Genomic DNA, 17,462 nt, shown 5'->3' on the forward strand with positions numbered 1-17,462 from the left:
TTCTGACAGGGGGAGGCTCTACGCAGATTCATCACCGAAAACATCTGAAGCCTGACTACTCTTGAGGACAATGGCTAGTAAGAGGCCGCACAAAACTGTCATCTGTACCTGCAAGTCACAATTTGTCTACAACAGAAATGTAAGCCAGTGATTTCCTGCCTTACTCAAACAGCTTCATTCTTTCAATAACCCTTGGAAGTTTCCAGCAAACAAAGCATACCTTCCAGGCAAAGGTTCTGCCTTCCATACAAAGGAAAAAGAATGTCATCAGATTTGAAGCCAATTTCGGAACTACTGATGAGCTCCAGTATCCTTGTATCTCTGCCAAAGGGAATATACTGAAGGAAAAACCATTCATTCAGATAGTATCTGATGGGTTAGTCATAAAAACCACATTTTAAGGGTATTCTTTTCATTTTGGTGCACACAGCTTGTTACATAGTTACACATATGTACACGCAGTAAAATGACCATTAAAAAAGCAAGCAGCAAAGAAACACTAGTTAGTAACTAACTAGCCACATTAGTTTGTGGCTAAGGAGACATTCATTTTCCTTCTTATTGTTGTTCGATGGCTAAGTCATGTTCGATCCTTTGCAACCCCACGGACTGCAGCACACCAGGCTTCCCCAGGTGTCATTTTCCTTATTTCACAAATAAACATCAGCTTTTATTAGCAAGTGCAGGCAAATTAAGAATGTGATTAAATCTGATGAGACAAGATAAAGCAGTTTATCTCCTTTTAATGCAAGAACACCTCCTTACTACTTATTCATACACCAAATGAACTACTCGACAAGAAGAGCTCAAGGCCAAAGACTACTTTGCAGGGCTGGGCTGTGACACACATCACTGCAGGCAGGAGGTGCTCCACGCAGGTGCTGGCCGAGGGATGCACGTAAGATGGTCTGAATCTTCAGCTTAAAACTGAGTATCATCATTGTTCCTGTGGAGAGAAGCTGACTGAAACAAACTTGATCTGATTTTTCTTCCCTGATTCACTGTTGCCTGTTTTGAAAGCCACCTGCTTTTTTTTTTTGATCTTGAATAAAGGATGGAGATTCATTTTCACCCCGACCCAATCATGCAAATATCCATGAGTCTTGATGAGATTGTTAATAACAACTTGAGTTAAGTGAAAAAAAATAAGATTATACTTATTTTTTTAATTGGACAATAATTGCTTTACAATGTTGTGCTGGCTTCTGCCATACAACAATGTGCACCAGTCACAATTATACATATATGCCCTCCCTCTTCAGACCCTCCTCCCTCCAAGATTATACTTTTAAGGTAAGTGATAGCCTTCAGAAGGCAAAAGCAAAAAATGCACGTCATCAAAATTGTGTAAAATTAGGGTATTCAAAACCAAGGTAGTTACAGTGATATGAGCTTTCATAGCCACAAATGTTGCTTTGCTGCTAACCCATGTTCAAACCTTGTGTTAAGCCTTTGCACACAATGATTTTAAAAAAAAGAAAAACATTTAATTATCTCCTAACAGGGCTCCACATTCCATAGATTTCGGCAAGTGCCAGAGGAAACAGATGGGCTTTCCACCGGGTACTCTAAGCCAAAAGTCGTGCCAACATAACAGCAGACAGCATTACAGTGCAGGTGGTTCCCTGGTGAAGAGACCTTTCCTCGAAGAGCTCCGGCCTGGAAACGGTGAGGGAGGACAGGTGGTCTTTAAACCAGCTTAAGGGCATTTACTGAGTGCCTACAGTATGCCAAACCCTATCCTGGGGAATGTGAAAGATGTGAGCAGAAGATTCAACCTACATCTTCAATGAGAGCAATTGTGAAAACACACAAACCCAACCATCCATTGCACACACGTAAGAAAACACAGTGAAACACATTCTAAAATCACCTACAATCTCAAAGCTGTTTTAAATTTGGCTTTATAACTCATCCTATTTTCTGTCAAATCACCTTTTTTTTTTTATAAGTAACTGATGAAGCACAGTAACAAAACGAATACCCATGAACTAGTCAGGAAATCGAGCGGCCCGCTAACAATGCTGTTCCCACTCCTGCTCCCCCAGCACCCCCACCCTCCCTGGATAACTACTATTCCAGCTGCCCTTTCCCTATTCAAGTTGCCTTTTCCCTCATTCCCACTCATTTTATCACATGTATATCCTTCACCAACACTGTGCATTTTGCTGATTTCAAAAATTCATAAAAATGGTATCGATTCTGCATGAATTCCTCTCTGAAGCCCCTAAGCTGTGCGTGCGTGCTTAGTCATGTCCAATTCTTTGTGACCCCATGGACTGCAGCCCACCTAAGCTGAGTATCACATCAAGTCAGGTAACACGTTCTGAGCAAGCTTCATAACACTGGTGGGACTGCACTGGGGTCGGGATGGACAGCTGGCAAAAGGAAGTTAAACCAGAGTCTAAACTGAATGTCTGGGGCACACAAAAGTAGTTGAATACAGTACCATTTACCGGCTCAAACATCTTTCCTTTCATCCTTCCCCGCAAACCCACAGCGTCCAGGTTACTATACAGTGGGCCTGACATCCTGTTGCCCAGCACCTTTTGTCTTGTGGAGGCTCTTAAGCCAGGGGACCTGAGCTACTCAGGGCTGACGAGATTCAAAGCCAGGTCTTAGAATTCCAGGCAAAAGGCATCTGGGCGTTCTTGTTCCTTTCAGGATCTCATGCCACTACGTGTTAAGCTTTATAAAGGCAACGGCTCTACAGGAAAATCATTAAGTATCAGCCATGATAGACCTCATTAGTCCTCTCCTAACTTCAGCCAAGGAGAGAAAAGCCTGCAGGGGCCACGTCACTATTAGAATCACTCAAAGGAGGGTAACCGTTTACCGGCCCTGGAATAAATTTTAAGACGAGCGTTATGGGCCATTAACTTGGAGCTCAGATGTATAAGCTTAATCATTCCCACAGCAAATTAGCAAGATCTACCAGCGCTCATCTACACCAGGACCCACACAACTGGAGGAACTCGTTGCATCAAATCTAAAAGCACCATGGAGCTCCCAAAGAGCTTAAGTCCCTGATAAGCACCTGAAGTTATAATAGGAATCCTGGGTCCTGGATGCTGGAGGAAGGGCCTTGTCTCTGATGGCCAAGCTGACATCCTGAGTGAGGGGGAGTTCATTTTCCAAACACCCGTTCAGACAACAGGCAGTGAGCAGGGCACATCCATAAATGAAAACCTTCAACTAAGTCGGGAGGTGGGAGAGAGCCTCTAGGAGTCTCAGATCTGCTTCTCTGGTCTTAGCCCAGAAAGGGAACGAAACGCTGACATCAAGTATGACAGGAAGGAAGATGTTCAGAAGGCAGATGGAGCCAGGAGGGAAAGCGCCTAGAAAGCGGACAAATGTCCTGGAATGAAAGGAGGGTTAGATTTAAAATTGAATACCACGTGTGAAACAGATATCTATTGGGAAGCTGCTGTGTAACGCAGGGAACTCAGCTTGGTGCTCTCTGATGACCTGGAAGGGTGGGATGGGTAGGGGGTGTATACTTACGGCTGATTCATGCTGTTGTGTGATAGAAACCAACACAGCATTGTAAAGCAACTGTCCTCCAATTAAAAATAAATTTTTTAAAAAATCAAAATAAGTTACACTAATTGAGTTTCATTTACACCTTCTGCTTGTTACATTTAGCCCTTTTTGAAGATGTGACCCCTCCCCCTGCCCCTTTGGGGCCTGTATGGCCTGCTGCTGCTGCTGCTGCTGCTAAGTCGCTTCAGTCGTGTCCGACTCTGTGCAACCCCATAGACAGCAGCCCACCAGGCTCCCCTGTCCCTGGGATCCTCCAGGCAAGAATACTGGAGTGGGTTGCCATTTCCTTCTCCAATGCATGAAAGTGAAAAGTGAAAGGGAAGTCGCTTAGTCGTGTCTGACTCCTAGTGACCCCATGGACTGCAGCCCACGAGGCTCCTCCATCCATGGGATTTTCCAGGCAAGAGTACTGGAGTGGGTTGTCATTGCCTTCTCTTCTGTATGGCCTAAGGAGAGCCAAAAACCAGAGTTTTTCCTTCGAGAAGCACAGTTTTAAGAAGCACCAGGATGCCCACGGGGCTGAGAGTGGTGGCGGGAAAAGGACTTGAGCAGCAGGTTTGCTGAGGAGAGAACTATGGTTCAGACCACCTCCCTTGTTCTGTACTCAGAGACCCTCCTTTCTCTCTGCTGCTGGGGGCAGGGCGGTGCCAGTGGAAAGGACCCTTCATGTTAGGGCCTCATTTATGCACAAATGATGTTCCAGACCCACCTCAATGGAACAGAACCTCATGGAAGGCAGCAGAACAGAGTGGTCAGGCAGCTGGCGTCGGGGTGGGGGGTCCTAGCCTCCTACCCAGGAGGAGTGTAGCTTTGGGCAAGTGAGGCAGAGGTCCCTTGTTTGTAGATGAGGATGATGGAGGTGCCTACAGCATAGTGTTATTGTTAAATGAGTTAACACACACCTCTTAGAAATGACCTGGCTCAAAAGCAGTTGATAAACATCAGGTAACATAACTTAGAGCTCAGAGATGTGTAAGCTCCTAAAAAGTAAAGGGAAAACTCATGCCAAAGTACCTTCTTCAAAACATATATTTGTAATATTTCATCCTGAACATTCTGGTTTCCATGACTTCCCACATCTAAAAATGTAATCATTTAATAAGCAAAAATACAGTTATAAACAATGTCTTAACAGGAAAATCAGAGAAAACCACAAATGAACACACCAAGCAGGTGGAAAGACGCTCAACCCTCCAATGAAAGTCAACTTTAAACACAATTAAAACGTTTAGTCTCAGTTTAGAAAGAGGAAGTCAGTGCCAGGGAGGCGTGAAGAAATACTGTTCTTTCCTAGAGACAACCGGCCTTATCAACGAAGACCTGGAAAAGTGCACGCCAGCAACTCCACCTTCAGGCTCCTATCCCAAAAATACTGAAAGGTTCCAAGAATGCTCTGCAACATTTTTCACAGTATCAAACGACTGGAACCAACTAAACATTCATCAACATGGGAATGGTGAAAACCATAAGAGCACAGCCAAGGAGCCCTGTTATGCAGCCACTAAAATGGCAAACTCACTTTCACATGCTACAGGTGAAAAGGCCATAGTAGATTAAGATTTAAGTAAAAAAACAGGATCATGCCATACATATAAGTCTATATTGACTGCATCCTGACTGCATCATGCGTAAGTCTAAAGCAGTACCGGCCCAACAGAAATGAGGCAAGCCACGTGTGGAAGTTTAGATTTTCCAGTAGCCGCATTATATCCAAAATATTATTTGAACACTTCATCAACATAAAGAAAGCCTAAGTGAGACATTTTACATTCATTTTTTGTGCTCAACCTTGGAGCTCTGGTGTGTACCCCATCCCAGCTTAGGCCAGCCTCACCCCAGGTGCTCAACAGTCACGTGTTACTTACTGGATTTACCCTACTGGACACAGTGGGTCTGGCATACATGTGCAGTTAACAGGAGCTGTCTGGGAATGGGATTACAGAGCCCTTGCCTTTCCTGCATTATATGAATGGTTTCAATAATCATTTGTATTAAACAAAAAAATAAAAGAGCATGGTGAAAAATTGCTTTAATTTTCCTTGAGAGCTGTAACAGGAGACCAGACAGCACAGCTTAAATTTAAAGCTTCTTTCAAACTGTTCTTGCTCTTTCCCCAGGAGGCCGTGGGGATGGGAACCTTTATCCCCACGCCTTGGTTCTCTATTCCTCAGGTAGTTCCGTACTTGCAGCAATGCTTCCCTTTCTCTCTCTTCTTACAAACAACATCCCTGCCAGATGGGTTGAGAGAAGAAGCCAACATCTGTGCCATCACTGAAGAGGGAAACAAGCTGATGAACAGTTGCCAAGTGCAGACACTGTGCCAGACACTGTGCCAGGCAGGCACTTCACCTATGTCTGATCACATAAGCCTCCAATAATCTTATAATGCAGGTACCATGACAATTTTTCAGATTAAGAAATCAAAGCTCAGAAGGTTATCTGCCCCAACATGTCAGAGCTAAGAATGTATAACCACACTACCCATATGGTCCACGGCAAGATCGTGGCCACAGAGCCCGAGACTGCCCATCCCAAAGTCATGATCTTATCTCTATTAAAATCATGCTGTAAGACAACTGTATTTCTAAGAGGAAAGCAAATCCCAGGCATCTTTTATTTGCAAGAATGTCAAAACCTCACATTTCTCCTTTAAGCTTGTTCATACATCCTCAATGTAAATATTTCCCCTTAGACAAACCACTGTCATCCCAAACTCAATATCAAAATCAAGCATCATCCTTGCCTTCTTTATTTCTGTCCATCCTCATGGTAGAAACTTCAAGGTCATAAATGACTCTTCTTCCATTGCCTGTATAACCAGATGTTTGAGTTCTAACCTGAGTAATCCCTAAATGACTATAAACAAACAGTGATAAGCACACCAGGCACCCAGATCTTAGTTTCTAAATACCAGTCTTCAATAAAAGGGAACTGACAGACATCACCTTAAACAAGGGATCAAAGTGACACCGCCTGCAATGAGACACTGATATCACAGATCTCCTGAGTTGGTCCATCTCCTGGGAGGAAGGCACGCTATTTCTGCTGTGTTCTTGCCCAAAATTTATAACTTCCATCTAAGCATGGGAAAGCATCAGACAAACTCAAACTGAGGTTCATTCTACAAAATAGCCGACCAATGCTCTCAAAGTGCCAAGGTCAAAAGGAGAAACATAAATTGAGGTCTGACACCAAACACAGGAGACTAGGCAGTTGTGGTGCTAAACCCAACATGGAATCCTAGGTGGGCTCCTGCCAGGGAAGGCCGGTGGTGGGAAACCTACAGGCTTGTAGACAAGCCTGCAGGCAAGTTAACAGTATTGTACAAATGTTCACCTCCTGGTTTCAGTGATTGCCATGTACTTATGAAGTGTTAACATCACGGGAATTTGGGAATAAATACACAGAAACTCTGCTATTTTTATAACTTTTCTATAAAGCTAAGATTTTCATAAAGAGTTTTTAAAATACTACATGGACAGCAGGTGGATGACATGGACAAGTCATCCTTGTCCATGCTTACACTCACTCTACTGTCTCCTACTGACGGTGCTGTTCCCAGTCTCCACGTGTATCCAATACCTATTCATGCTTCCAAGCCCACCCGACCAACACCGCTGCAGAACATCTGTAGCTATGAGTACCTGCTCTCCTCTCATGGCACACGGGGCATGCCGGCTCGTTAACTTTGTGAATTTAGGTTTTATTATCCAATGATGACACAAAATGTGTGTAGACAAGAACATCAGGGTACACACACATAACTCCTCTCACTTTAAAATGGACTGCTTTTTAATGTGGTTCCTGGGAGCCTACTGAATTAAAAAACAGAGGTCATTCAAACCTATCCAGGTTTACCCTGATGATTCCATATGAGTAGTGACACTCTATCATTCAGAGAAGGTGGTGTGTAGACTTATATATTATAAAGTTTAGTTTATCGTTGTCTTATCATAAAAAATGACAGTATCAAACACACACACATGCATGCCAGAACTTAGAATGTCTATTGAGTTCTACTCAGAGGAGCCCTGGCCCTCCAACAGCAAGAGAATGCCATCTTTCTGTTGAACAAAATAAGCACAGTAATAGACTCCAGCCAGACCTGGAGCTGTCAGAAAGTCTAATGGGTGGCTATCCTGAAGTTAACGAAATGAAATATTGTAACACATCAACAAAAAGGAAACGGGGAGAAACTAGCAGCTGAAAAGCAAGCTCTATCATGAGGCCCAGATGGAGAGACCTGGTGTCAGCACGCAGTTATAAGGAAGTTCACACCCAGCAGGACGTCAGCATGTCAGAGGTGTCACAAGGGGCGGGGGCAATCTCCCAGATAACTTAGCCCTACTGGGTATGAGGCAGAACACATTACACCCAGCGGAGACTCCCAAAGTGTTTGGTACAGCCTCTGATGACACCACCCTAATGGCAGAAAGCGAAGAGGAACTCGAGAGCCTCTTGATGAGCATCAAAGAGAGTTAGAAAGCTAGCTTAAAACTCAACGTTAAAAAACCAAAGATCATGGCATCTGGTCCCATCACTTCATGGTAAATACATGGCAGGGAAAAGGGAAACAGTAACAGACTTCATTTTCTTGGGCTCCAAAATCAATGAAGACGGTGACCACAGCCACAAAAAAAAAAAGACGCTTGCTCCTTGGAAGAAAAGCTATGACGAACCTAGACAGTACATTAAAAAGCAGAGACATCACTTTGCCAACTAGGGTTCTAGTCAAAGCTATGGTTTTCCAGTGGTATGTATGGATGTGAGTGTTGGACCATAAAGAAGGCTAAGCACCAAAGAACTGATGTCTTTGAACTGTGGTATTGGAGAAGACTCTTGAGAGTCCCTTGGATGGCAAGGAGATTGAACCAGTCAATCCTAAAGGAAATCAACCCTGAATATTCACTGGAAGGACTGATGCTGAAGCTGAAGCTCCAATACTTTGGCCACCTGATGCAAAGAGCCAATTCACTGGAAAAGACCCTGATGCTGGGAGGGCAGGAGAAGAAGGGGATGACAGAGGATGAGATGGTTAGATAGCATTACTGACTCAGTGGACATAAGTTGAGCAAATTCTAGGACATACCAGAGGACAAGGAAGCCTGATGTGCTACAGTCCATGGGGTCGCAAAGAGTCAGACACAACTGAGCAACTGAACAACAACTGCTCTCCAGGATCTCAGCCTAATCAGGGAGACATGGCGTGACACACAAACTATCAGAGCAAGCCTGCTCAGTGCACACCGGTTACAGGCAGGCAGAAAACATGCCCTGGTTATGAACTGGTTAACAATTTGCATGCAAACTTGGGAATTCCTTTTTTTTTTTTCCATGCCAAGTTTTAAGATTTTTTTTTTTTACTTCTTATTTTGTCCTGAGGTATAGCTGATTAACAATGTTGTGACAGTTTCAGGTGAACAGCAAAGGGACTCAGCCATTCATATACATTTATCCATTCTCTTCCAAACTCCCCTCCCATCCAGGCGGCCATGTAACACCGAGCAGAGTTCCCTGTGCTATACAGCAGGTCCTTGTTGGTTACCCATTTTAAACAGAGCAGTGTGTACATGTCCATCCCAAACTCCCTAACTATCCGTTACCCCCATCCTTCCCCCAGGCAGCCGTATGTTTGTTCTCTAATTCTGTGCGTCTCTTTCTGTTCTGTAAATAAACTTGGGAATTCTGATGGTCATCAGCAGAGCCAAGAAGGGCCCACTGGGTTTGCAGGCCCAGCTGGGCAAGAGGAAAAGAAACGGAGTGACAGCTAGGGATGCAAGGAAAGCAACAGGTGAGGCAGAGAATGAGGCCAGGAAGGAAGACGGGAGTGTGGGACACAGAGCCCTGAGCCAAGAGCCCTGGAGCTTCTCAGCACCCACCCGGCCAAGCCACCGCGGCGCTGGGTTCATCCAGGTTCCCCACGTTGGACCCTGGGATGAGGATCCCTGTCTAAGGGCTCGATCAGGCAAGGCTCTCAGGAAAGGGGAGTGGGGCCGTGAACTGGGGGAGGGAAGGAAGCCCCCCAGGGGTGTGATGGTCAGGAAAGTCCTGAGTGGAAGCACTTCTGCTCAGCCTGTGCAGGAGCTCTGGAAACAGCATGGGCCTCGCGGAGAGCCGCCCTGTTCCCAGAGCTGGAGAACTGGGAGCTACAGCTCTTAGACGCCTGTTGGTTAAAGGACTGTCCCCCGCAGGGGCAGGAGGGACATCACTTCTCAGGCTCCAGGAAGCTTTGACAGAGACCCAGGAGCTGAGTGCTGGAGGAAGCAAGCGCCAGGCAGCGTGCAGGGGGCGGTCCAGGGCAGACGAAGAGCATAACAGCAGCAGTTCATCAGGCCTTCATATCTCTACCAGTGGGCACCAGGAGAATAGGAGCCTCTTGCTGCCTTCCAGACCGATACCTGGAGAAGCCTGTGTCACCCGATGCACAGGTTAAGAGCCAGTTCGAGAACACCAGCGCAGAAGCACAACTTCTATTTTCCAAAGGACTGGCCCCAAAATAGCGCCCTTCATAAAGGCCCCCTGAGCTCAAAGCCATGGCTGACACACACAGGGCATGTCCACTAGTAAAGTCACTTCCTAGCAGCACTCAAAAGTCCCCCGCTCAGACACCACCTATCAACAAGAAGCCAGGCAGGAAAGGGAGTATTTGAAGGTGCTGGTGTCAGCCTGGTGATTTCCCCAGCTGCTCAGTTGGTAAAGAATCCGCCTGCAATGCGGGAGACCTGGGTTTGACTCCTGGGTTGGGAAGGTCCCCTGGAGAAGGGAAAGGCTACCCACTCCAGTATTCTGGCCTAGAGAAGCCCACGGACTGTATAGTCCACGGGATAGAAAACAGTCAGACACAACTGAGCGACTTCACTCTCACTGCTGGCTAGCACCAAAGTAGCACACTGAAGACCACATGATTTGAGAGAGCAGTGTTTAAATTTTTCATCCAGAATAACCCTCGTATAGAGAAGGGTTGCATTAATCAGCCTGAAAAAGAGGTTATGTATTTTATACTTTAAAAACCAGACTATTTTCTGCAACTACCATAATCAAATCATGTTTACTATGGTTAGGCATGTTTGGACATCTTCCTGGGACCTGGGCTAATTTGATTTATAAAAGACTGTCTTTTCCTGTGGGTTGGAAACAAAGTACTAACACTTGCCACATACGTGCCACTTGTGACGAGAGCCCATCATTAGCTCCACCTTTCTGTATGGGCGCTGGGGCTGACTCACTTTGACATAACCCTCGAAGCGTCAGACATGGACTCTCACTCTCTTTTCCCATTGAGGAAAACCTCAGTACAAAGAAAGCAATTTCTTAAAGGTGAGGTGTTGGGTCTTCTGAAAACAAGAGTGCCTTTGTCATGGGAAATGCCCTCCAGCGATAACTAAAATCATCTCTCCCCTCCCCACAAAAAATGCCACATATCATATAAGCCTCCAGTTGCAGAGAACGGATAGACAAGGAGAAGAGCAAGAAAATAGTAATGTGGAAGGAGGAGAAGAAAGTCTTTTCTTGGGTAACTGGGAATAGATCAATCTACCAGGTTCTTACCTGAAACTATTTACAGTACTTACAGGCTAGTTTATACACTTAAATAAGCATCTCACAGTCCAATAACAACATCTTATACCATGTCACTAAAGCAACAGGTATAATCAATAATGGCTCTAAAATTTCCATCCCACGCATAAATGCTGTTGGCATAATAGATCATTATTTCCATCATGCATAATATATTAAAGTGCGTGCCTGGACCCAGTGTTCCTCACATTAGAAAAGCCCACTAGCAAGTTAAAAATAAAAAAGGGAACATTGGCTACTTTGATAAATACACTAAAATAAACGAATCATCTTCCCCAAGAAACAAAGTGAATCTAAGTCACAGACACGGTTTCTCTGTATAATTTATGATTTCATATGCATACTGAGACTCCAGCCTAGCAAGTGGGACGGTCATGGTGAGGAAACAGCACAACTGCTCCTCATAGTAAAATATAAGCGTGTTCAACTCTGCCAGAAAAAGTAACAGCTGCTCAAGATGCAATCTGGTTGGAAGCTACTGCGTGGGCCACAGAAAAATCTCAATTTGAGATTCATAAACCTAAAACATGATTATGAACAAGAAACCCATTAACAGTGAGGTACAGTCCCCGGGCCTTAGGGAGAAATGCAAAGACTGCTTTTGGACTAAGAATGCCAAACCCTCATACCAACGAAGATACTTTTCCTCTTAAGCACCTTGAGCGCCCTCCCAAGACCTTTTCTTCAAGAACTGTTTTTGTCCTTTATTATCTATAAGTCAAGAAAGAGTACACTGGAATTTTAGCTCAGACTCTAACTCATCATTTCTAATAATTAACATGCAATATGTTCATTTCTAACTAAAAATCAAATTGAGTGTTTCCCCTGAAAAGTATCTTTAAAAGCATCCCAATGTTCTTGTTTTTCAAGATCAGGGCTCCAAAAATTAAGGGTTTATTCAATTGTCCATTAGCTTGTGTAATACGGCAATTAGTTATCACTTGATAAAGTAATATAGGATACGTGGCAGGGATATTCGGTTGAGTCACTCATTTTACTTGGGAGTACAAGCGGTATTTTCGTGCACTTTCGTAAGGTTCAGAGCTTTACGCTCCAAATTTTTCCCTGCCTCGCTGGTTTCCAGCCTCCCATTGAGGTACCAGATAACCCGCTTCAAGAGAAAGACTGAAAGCTGAAGCTTCTCCTCCCAAGACTCCCAGTGGTCAACAGGATGGGGCGCTCTTCCAAAACCAGAAACGCCAGAGAGTGCACCCCCCGGCTTCAGGCTCACACCCCGTCTTCCCAGAAGCGGTCGTTCATCAGCGATCGCGGCCGGCACCCCTGGGGCTGGCGGAGGTGCACCAGGTGAGGGCGACCCCGCCCCCAGCCCTCTTACAGACTCCACTGCCAACCTCGTGTCATCTGGGCTCAGCCCTGTCCGCCACCCCCCCGAGAGGGCGAGGGATGAGAAAAGTCCTCAAACGGAAAGGGGGCGGCCAGCCCACCGGGCTGAAGGGCTCGCCCAGGTGCGGGGCAACCGCGAGAAGTCTCCAGGTGAGGATGCGGAAGTACCTGTCCCTCCCCCGCCCAGACCGGTTGGCCCAGGCGCGCGTCCTGCGGATCACACAGGGGGGCGCGCCAGGCACCCCTCCGCACACGTGGACAGGTGGGCACCAGGCACCGGCAAACGAGTCCCGGCCCCAATGAAGACAAACCGGCAGACGACGTGTCGGGGACATCCAGAACTCAAAAAAATATTTTAAGGGGGGATGGGGTGCGAACGTACAAAAGGCCCCTCACCCCCTCACCGTCCCCCGCGCCGGCACCAAGCGCAAACCCGAGGGGGCCCCGGCGGCGGCGGGCGCTGGGGGGAGCGGCGTCCCGTCTCTAACTTCAATCGCGGCAACTGCTGCGGAAGCCGGGCAGTCTCCGGCTCGCCGCACCTGTTCTCCCGACTCCGAGGACCGAGTCCCGCACATCCATTCTGACCTTGAGGACAGCCTGGAAATCCCACACTCCACCCCAAGGGTCAGCAGTACTCCCACCCCCTCCCCGCAGGGACTGAAGCCCACTCGGGGCCCGCCCGGAGGGACCACCTCAAAATACCCACCCCGCGGCGAAGTAAGAAAGCGCTCCCCGCGCCCTCCCGAGGTCCCCCGAGCATCCTTAGATCCGCGGCTTCCCCATCTCTTGCCGCCGCGCCCCGCCCCGAGGTTGAGCCCATACCTTTTCTCCCCACCCCGCAAATGGAGGAACACCCCGCCCCCGAATTCAGATCCTTTGGCATGCGAGAGGGTCACCCCCCGAATTCAGGGTTTCCCCTCTTTGGCACGCGAGAGGATCGCCCTCGGAAGATCGCGCTGCAGAGCACCGAGGTGGGGGTCCCCAAGCAGGGGACCACCGCGGGCGGCGGGGTGGGGAGGGCGGTCCCCGCGGCCCGGACTCCGAGCCGGACGGTGCCGGGGGCTTCGGCCGGACTGCGCCGGGGCGAGGACACCTACCGCAGGGCGTCGGGGAGCCGGGGTACGGTCCTGGCCGGGGCGCTCCCGGAACAGCCAAACTTTCTCTGCCACCCGAAGTTAGGGGCTCCGAGGCGGCGCGGAGCTGGGAGGCTCCGAGGAGTCGCCGGCGCCCCCACGCCCCGGCGGAGCCGCGGGGTACCGAGCCTCCGCGGGCCACGCGCCCCGCCGCCCTCCCCCGCGCGCCGGGCTCGGCGCGGCCCGCGCTCACCTGGCTGTAGAGCTCGCTGACCGACATGACCGCGCAGGCCGGGCCGAGCCCGGACGCGGTGCCCTGGGCGGGCGGCAGGTCCCGGCGGCTCTCAGTCCTCGGCCGGCCCGTCCGGCGCCATCTTCTGCCCGAGTTTCTCGGCTCTTTCCCCTCCTCTCCGACCTGCCCCGCCGGCTTCCTGGAGGCGCCGCGGCAGGCTCGCTGTCTGCGGGCGCGACCTTTACTCCCGGGGCGGCGGCGGCGGGCGGGCGGGGGAGGAGGCCGCGGCGCCGCTCCCCGCGCAGGTATGGGAGGCGGCGCGGGCGCGTCGGAGGGAGCGGGCGGGCGCGCGGCCGGTGCGCCGCCGCCGCCGCCGCCGCCTCCTATGAGCCCTACGGGGGCCGGGCCCGCGGCCGCGGGGTCCCCGGGGCCGGGGCGGGGCCGCGCGCGGAGCGATCGCCGACCGCCCCCTGCCGGCCGCCGGGCGCGCGCGGGGCAGGTGCGAGCCCTGCACCTGCCGCGCGCGCTCCGCGCGCCGACTGCGCCGCGGGAGACTGGGCGGGCACCCAGAGGAGACAAGGAAAGCAAAACACAAAGAGGAGGAAGAACCCGAGAAGGGAAAAGAGGAATAAAAAGGAGAGACGCCTGCGGCCGAAAGGCTTCATACATTTTTCCTATGGGTTTTCCCTGGGCATTAACATTCCCATTATTAACATTCAATTATGGGTAGCCTGTTAAAGACGATTTGGAGATACTCGAGATTGCACCAAACAGCGCCCCGCTCTGAAATCTGAGCGCAAGCAAAGTGGAAGTGGAAACTTTTCTCCACCTTTGCAGATTTCACCCACAGCTTCCAACTAGGCTCCCGGCCGCCCCACCGGAGAACTGTTTGCCTCTCTGGGAAACCTCACATTTCCCCCCTCCCTCTCATGCACTCCCAGCCCCTCTGCCGTTCTCTGTCTCATTTACTTTGGTCGCGTCTGCCAGTGACACCTAGCAGCTTTGCGCTCTCTTCGGCTTCCAAAGAAAAGTAGAAATCTCAGCCAAAAAGGAAAAGAATTGGCAGGAGTCTGTAAAGGGAGAGCAAGGGCTGTAGGAGGAGACGCGGTCTTCTGGCTTGGCTTTCGTACCTGAATGAGGGATGACTTCTGAAAGCAGTTCTCAGCCAGAGCATCCATGTCTGCGGCTTTTCCGGAGCCCCACTGCCTGGCGGGAGATTCTTAGACCCATCTCGTTTAAGACCTTCTCGCTTGGAAAGCAGGATCCGCATTTAGTCCACCTGCCGCCCTTCTCAACCATGCCTCCTCAATGAGAATTACCCGGGGAGCTTTAACAGTTCCACCGTGAGGAACACCATTTGGCGAAGGGTGGGATCCCAGTATCTGAAGTTCCTCCCTAATTCTAAAGAATCATACTTCCAGGGTTGACCAGTGCCAATGACCTAAGCTTGGACGACTCTTCTTGGATCTGAAAGGGAGCTCCTGTCCTGTCTCTCTCCCTCAAAAACCTGTCTGCAGAGTGTCCTTCCCTGTATTCTGGTAGTTCTTGAAGTGTGGGCCCCAGGGCCATTAGCATCACCTGGAAATTTTTAGAAATACAAAATATGGGGCCTCATTGAGGACCAATCAGAAAGGCTGGGAGTGGGGCTCAACACCTGTGTCTTCACATCTCACCGAGGTCCTTCCCTCTCAAATAAGAAAGTCTCCTTGCTAAGACTCAGCCCTAGTCTAGTCCCTCTGTAATTCACTGGTTCTCAACACTTTCTGCACACTGGAGTCACTTTTACAAAGACAAATGCCTGGATCCCACTCCCAGAAATTCTGATTTGACTTGTCTGGGGTGCTGCCTGAGCAGAGAGATTTTTAAGCATTTTCAGGTGGTTCTAATGACAGTCAAGGTTAAGAGTCTCTGCTTTCATTCCTTCCTAAGCAGTTCCCTCTCAACCCCATCCTACTGAAACTGCCGTCTCTGTCTGAAGCTTGGGGTGGGAACTGACTCTCCCTATGTTGTTGTTCCCCCTTGGCCTCTATCATTTTTCTCCTCTTGTTTTCCCGGCTTTGCTAACCACACCTTCTTCTTTCTCTTCCTGAATAAAACTGTGGCCCATTTCCCAGATCTCAGCTTTCTTCTCAGCCACGCCCCCATCTCTCCTCTTACCGCAATGTTAACTCTCCAGTCCAGCTCTAACCTCTAGACCCACTTCTCCACCTGCCAGGTAGGCAATGCTAGCAATCCCTCTAAGCCCTTGGACCAACCTGAGACTCACGTGACCATCCTTTGTCCCCATCCCCAACCCAGGTCCAACTTTCTGGCTTCCATCATACCTGGCATGAATTAAAAGGTGAATTCATGCTGACTGAGCTGAATCACGTCCCCGAGGAGGCTCCTACTCTTGGCCAGAACTTTGTGGACGTCTAATGAAGAATTAATGCTTTTGAACTGCGGTGTTGGAGAAGACTCTTGAGAGTCCCTTGGACTGCAAGGAGATCCAACCAGTCCATCCTAAAGGAGATCAGTCCTGGGTGTTCTTTGGAAGGAATGATGCTAAAGCTGAAACTCCAGTACTTTGGCCACCTCATGCGAAGAGTTGACTCGTTGGAAAAGACCCTGATGCTGGGAGGGATTGGGGGCAGGAGGAGAAGGGGACGACAGAGGATGAGATGGCTGGATGGCATCACCAACTTGATGGACATGAATCTGAGTGAACTCCAGGAGTTGGTGATGGACAGGGAGGCCTGGCATGCTGCGATTCATGGGGTCACAAAGAGTCGGACACAACTGAGAGACTGAACTGAACTGAACTGAATCTCACAATCAGATATAGGCTTTCCCTCCTTGGAATAATAATAAAAACATTTGAAAACTTACTTTGTGCCAGGAAAAAGCATTTGCCAAGTGCTTTACTTCTGCAATCTTGTCTGAGCCTCAAAGCAACATTTTAGAGGAGGTTCAGATATTAACTCTGTTTCATAAGTGAGCAAAGTAAGGCTGAGGGTGCTCGGGAGATGTTCTAGGTCAGAAAGCCAGTACTGAACTCAAACTCTATCACACTCTAGAGCCTAAGCACCTGCCAGCAGTTCCTGAACCTTAGTGGGAATCAGGATGAAGGGGATGCCAGGGGATACTAATCTGGTTGGTCCATGTGTGTGCATGCTTATTAAGTACCCTAGATGGTATAGGGCTCATACTTTTAAGAAGCACTGCTCTGTGCTCCATGGTTTCTCAAAGTAAAGAGAAGACATTCATTGTAAGTGACTTGCTCTCCTTCCTGACAGATGGGGCTTTCCATCACATACAAATGAGGAAGAACTTTGAACTTCCAAAGCATTCATCTGCACTGCACCCTGTAATATGTGTGTACTAATATCCCTGTGTGTGTGTGCTAAGTCACTTCAGTCATGTCCAACCCTATGGACTGCAGCCTGCCAGTTTCCTCTGTCTATGGGATTCTCCAGGCAAAAATACTGGAATGGGTTTCCATGCCCTCCTCCATGGTATCTTCCCAACCCAGCGATGTGACCTGCACCTCTTACATCTCCTACATTGGCAGGCAGGTTCTTTACCACTAGTGCCACCTGGGAAGCCCACTAATATCACTGACTTCTCAACACTAGGCTCTAAGGCAGGAACAACACAGACCCATTGCCTTGCTCAAAATAGAACTCAAGAAATAGTAGGTGAATCGTGCTGGA

At 48.6% G+C, this 17,462-nt stretch overlaps 1 protein-coding gene and 1 pseudogene across 2 annotated transcripts in view; both read right to left on the reverse strand.

Annotated features, from left to right (window-relative positions):
- Nucleotides 1-10,727, reverse strand: part of LOC112444150 (cofilin-1-like) — a 33,895-nt pseudogene extending 23,168 nt beyond the window's left edge.
- MYO5B (myosin VB) overlaps nucleotides 1-14,191 on the reverse strand; it is a 334,939-nt gene extending 320,748 nt beyond the window's left edge. For both annotated transcript variants that reach the window (XM_059881086.1, XM_002697821.6), the window contains exon 1: nucleotides 13,792-14,191. In XM_059881086.1, coding sequence (XP_059737069.1) covers nucleotides 13,792-13,818 — 27 coding nt within the window. In that variant the 5' untranslated portion in view covers nucleotides 13,819-14,191. The remainder of the gene's footprint in view (nucleotides 1-13,791) is intronic.
- Between the last annotated feature and the right edge of the window lie 3,271 nt (nucleotides 14,192-17,462).

The sequence above is a fragment of the Bos taurus genome, chromosome 24 (assembly GCF_002263795.3).
Source record: "Bos taurus isolate L1 Dominette 01449 registration number 42190680 breed Hereford chromosome 24, ARS-UCD2.0, whole genome shotgun sequence".
In the NCBI taxonomy this organism is placed as follows: domain Eukaryota; kingdom Metazoa; phylum Chordata; class Mammalia; order Artiodactyla; family Bovidae; genus Bos; species Bos taurus.